This window comes from Muscardinus avellanarius (genome assembly GCF_963383645.1).
Source record: "Muscardinus avellanarius genome assembly, chromosome: 12".
Classification (NCBI taxonomy): Eukaryota; Metazoa; Chordata; class Mammalia; order Rodentia; family Gliridae; genus Muscardinus; species Muscardinus avellanarius.
The window spans coordinates 24,747,890-24,751,852 of record NC_137798.1 but is presented as its reverse complement, the minus strand read 5'-3'; the positions used below and the strand labels follow the sequence as shown (position 1 = coordinate 24,751,852).

Below are 3,963 nucleotides of genomic sequence, written 5' to 3'. Positions count from 1 at the left end.
CAGGAGCTAAGATTTACTTAAGTCTATCCTACTTAAAGTTCCACCATTCTATTCAGCCACTCATATCATAAAATTTAGCTTTAATTAATTGTTCAGAACTTCTTTCAGGCTACTGTAGGAATCTTCATTATAAGTCTGCAATTTACTCTTGTGAAAAATTAGAAAATGTACTAGTTTAAACTTCTGTGTGGCTCAGCTTCCTCAATTGCAGACTGTATAAGAGAATGGCAGCTACTCTGCAGTGTTGTTGTGTGGATCAAATGAGTAAATACGTGTCATATACTTGTCAGAGTACCTTGGACATAGACAATGCTATGAAAGCTATTTTCATTATCACTGTTATTATATCACACATTTTCTAATGTTTACTGTAAGTATGTACAAAATATTGTGTAATTTATTTAGGTTGAAAAATTCTATCACAAAATAAAACTCTGATCTGAACTATTTTTCTATAATTATAACTACTTATTGTTATCCATAAATGTAATAATATACCAATAGTAGTATCAAAATATATGTTCATGATCTCTTACAAAAATAATGCTTTAACTGGGTTTGGTGGTGCATGCCTGTAATCCCAGTACTTGGGAGGCTGAGACAGGAAGATTTCAGGTTCAAGATTAGCCTTAGGAACTTAATGAGGCCCTCGTCAACTTGGTGAGACACTGTTTCAAAATAAAAAAAAATAAAATAGGGCTGGGGGTGTAACTCAGAAGTAGAACATTCCTGGGTTCAATACCTAGTCCCACCCACACAAAAAGAAAGCATAATGAGCTGCTTACTGAACCAGATGGCTCTGGATTATCCTTTGAAATTACAATGCTATCTGTGTTATTACCATAATATTTAATAAACTTTACACAATGGATTGGGTGCTCTTAAGTGATACCTGTTGGTATCAGATTGTATCTCCCTAAATTCATAGTTGTAGCTCCTCAGGAACTTTTTTAGTCTTAAAAATGGAAATATCTTTCCTTTTCAATATATTTTGCCTTTCCCCCTAGACTTCCACATGAAGACATGCTTAGATATTCCAGCATTGCCTCAAATCTATATGGAGATGAGAATGATATCTTCCCATGATGGAAGCTTAGACATAGGTCAGTTCATGCCTCATTGGTCTGTTTATATTTTTGAATAGCTTAAATCTCTAAATTCTCCTTAAAACTTGGTATCATAAGCAAATGCAAAGATGGAAGTCTATGAGGGCAGGATTTAGTACTTTAGCATATACATTAAAATTGAATACTGAAGGCTTATAAAACAGTTGAAACATTTAAAAAATTTTACTGATATAATTTTCAATTAAAAATTTGTTGTTGAATCTAAATATCTTGGTTCCAACAAATGACTGAAGAATATGAAATGTATAGCTCCAATTAGTACAAGGACAAATAGATGTCTACACTGTTGGGACACACAGAAATAAATTCAAAGTGTTTCTTGAACCACTTGAGGAAGACTGTGTAAAGTTTTCTTTGTGATAGCATGATCATGTTCTAAACTAAATGCTAAAAAAAAAAAACACTTTATGAGGCACCTTACACTACTTTTGAAAAAGAAACTGTATAGATCGGTGGTCATTTATTCATTCAAAATCAATTAGTCATTTTGTGTACAAAGGTAAATTTTGATTAACAATTGTTAAAAAGAATCAAAGGAAGCAAGTGTGGTAGCACAAATCTGTAATTCCAGGACTGCATTAAAGTAAAAAATGAAAAGGCCTGGGGATGTAGCTCAGAGACAGGATTTTCCTGGGTTCAATTCTCAGTATTCCCCCAAAATTAAATAAAATGTTCTTGACCTTTAGAAATGCTTCAGAATATCACTGTTGACTCTCGCTCCCCAAATATAACAAATTGTTTTCATAAAACTTCTTAAAACAATGCCCCCAATTTTATGATTCTCAATTTCAAGAACATCAATGTTGTGTATTTCATCTTACATTTATGGTTAAACTGCCCACAATTGCTTCTTATCAGGCATTCCCAATTTAACTTTTATTTTTAATTGATATTATTGATTGACCTGGAAGTTTGTCATATTTCTATTGCATATGAACTTGGTATTATTGTAATGTCAGTCATGGTGACATCTTTCTGCTTTTCTTTCACTTAGGTCACTGTAGATCCGATACATGGCTCATATTAATGAATCGATAGTGTCTGAGTTTGTGCTTCTGGGACTCTCAAATTCTTGGGAACTTCAGCTTTTCTTTTTTGCAATTTTCTCTATAATCTATGTCACTTCAGTGCTAGGAAATGTCCTGATTATTGTCATCATTTTCTTTGATTCCCATTTGAACTCTCCCATGTACTTCCTGCTCAGTAACCTTTCTTTTATTGATATCTGCCAGTCTAACTTTGCTACCCCCAAGATGCTTGTGGACTTTTTTGTTGAGCACAAGACAATCTCCTTTGAGGGCTGCATGGCCCAGATATTCCTTCTTCATAGTTTTGTTGGGAGTGAGATGATGTTGCTCGTGGCTATGGCCTATGACAGATTTATAGCCATATGTAAGCCCCTGCACTATAGTACAATTATGAACCGAAAGCTATGTATAATTTTTGTGACTATTTCCTGGGCAGTGGGTATTCTTCATTCCGTGAGCCACTTGGCTTTTACAGTGGATCTGCCATTCTGTGGTCCCAACACGGTAGACAGCTTCTTTTGTGATCTTCCCCTAGTGATAAAGTTGGCTTGCATGGATACATATGGGTTGGAAATTATGACCCTGACTAACAGTGGCCTAATTTCCTTGAGCTGTTTTCTAGTTTTGATTATTTCCTATACCATCATTTTGGTCACGGTCCAGCACCAGTCCTCTGCTGGGTCATCTAAGGCTCTTTCCACATTAAGTGCCCACATCACAGTGGTCATTCTTTTCTTTGGGCCTTGCATTTATTTTTATATATGGCCATTTAGCAGACTTTCTGTGGACAAGTTCCTTTCAGTCTTCTACACTGTTTGTACACCTTTACTGAATCCCATCATTTACTCTCTGAGGAATGAAGATGTTAAATCAGCCATTCGGAAGTTGAGAAACCGTCATGTAAACTCCTGGAGAAACTAAGGATTGCCATGAGAAAGCATAATCCTGAATCAGAATAAAAAGCCTCCAGTGGATCCCAGCACCATGCCAACTACCTTTGCTAGTGTTAAGGGTTACTAAGTTACAGAATTGACTTTCTGTTCTCAATGCAAAGGAACTGCATAAAAACATTTCCCAGTACTATTTAAATATAATTCTACCCATTTTTATTGTTTCTAATAATAAAGTAGAAATTGTCTTAAAATATTTATTAACATTCTTTAAATATTTTATAAAGAATTTTAAGATTCTAATGTGCATAAGATATATTCATGTTTCTAAACATGTGATTCTCTTCAATTGAACACCTATTTTTATACATTGCAATCAAGAGCTGTAAGTAAATTCAATTTATGATAGCATCATTTAGTTTATTTTAACATTTTCTACATTGATATACTAGAAATTTTTTTATATTTTACAACTCATATTTCACCTCATTATTTATACACACACACATGCGCACGCGCACTGATGTGTGTGTATATATATATATATATATATATATATATATACTTTTTATTTTTAATTAACAAAAATTGCTTATATTTATAGTATATAAGATAATGTTTTGATATATGCATACACTGTGGCTCAGCTAAAATGAATGATTGATTAACTCAATTTTCTCATAGTTTTAAATGTGAGATTTTGTACAGCACAGTAATTTTTTATTGGTGCATTTTGTCATACATCTTAGTGGAAGTACAAGGTGGTAGTGACATACATGCATACATTACTCATTTATTTAGCCCTTACCCAATTCCCACCCCCTTTTCCCTCCTCCCCTTTTCTCATGTTTGGCTTAGTGATTACAAAATAATGTTTGTGTAACTATCTTCATAGCCACAAAATTCACAATTGCCAAA

General features: G+C 33.7%; 1 protein-coding gene across 1 annotated transcript; it reads left to right on the top strand.

The window, feature by feature from the left end:
- Positions 1 to 2,140: 2,140 nt before the first annotated feature.
- LOC308271383 (olfactory receptor 4K1) lies at positions 2,141 to 3,076 on the top strand (the record flags this gene model as incomplete). Its single annotated transcript, XM_080707679.1, has 1 exon — positions 2,141 to 3,076. The coding sequence occupies one exon, from the start codon at positions 2,141 to 2,143 to the stop codon at positions 3,074 to 3,076; it is 936 nt and encodes a 311-aa protein (XP_080563805.1).
- Positions 3,077 to 3,963: the final 887 nt, after the last annotated feature.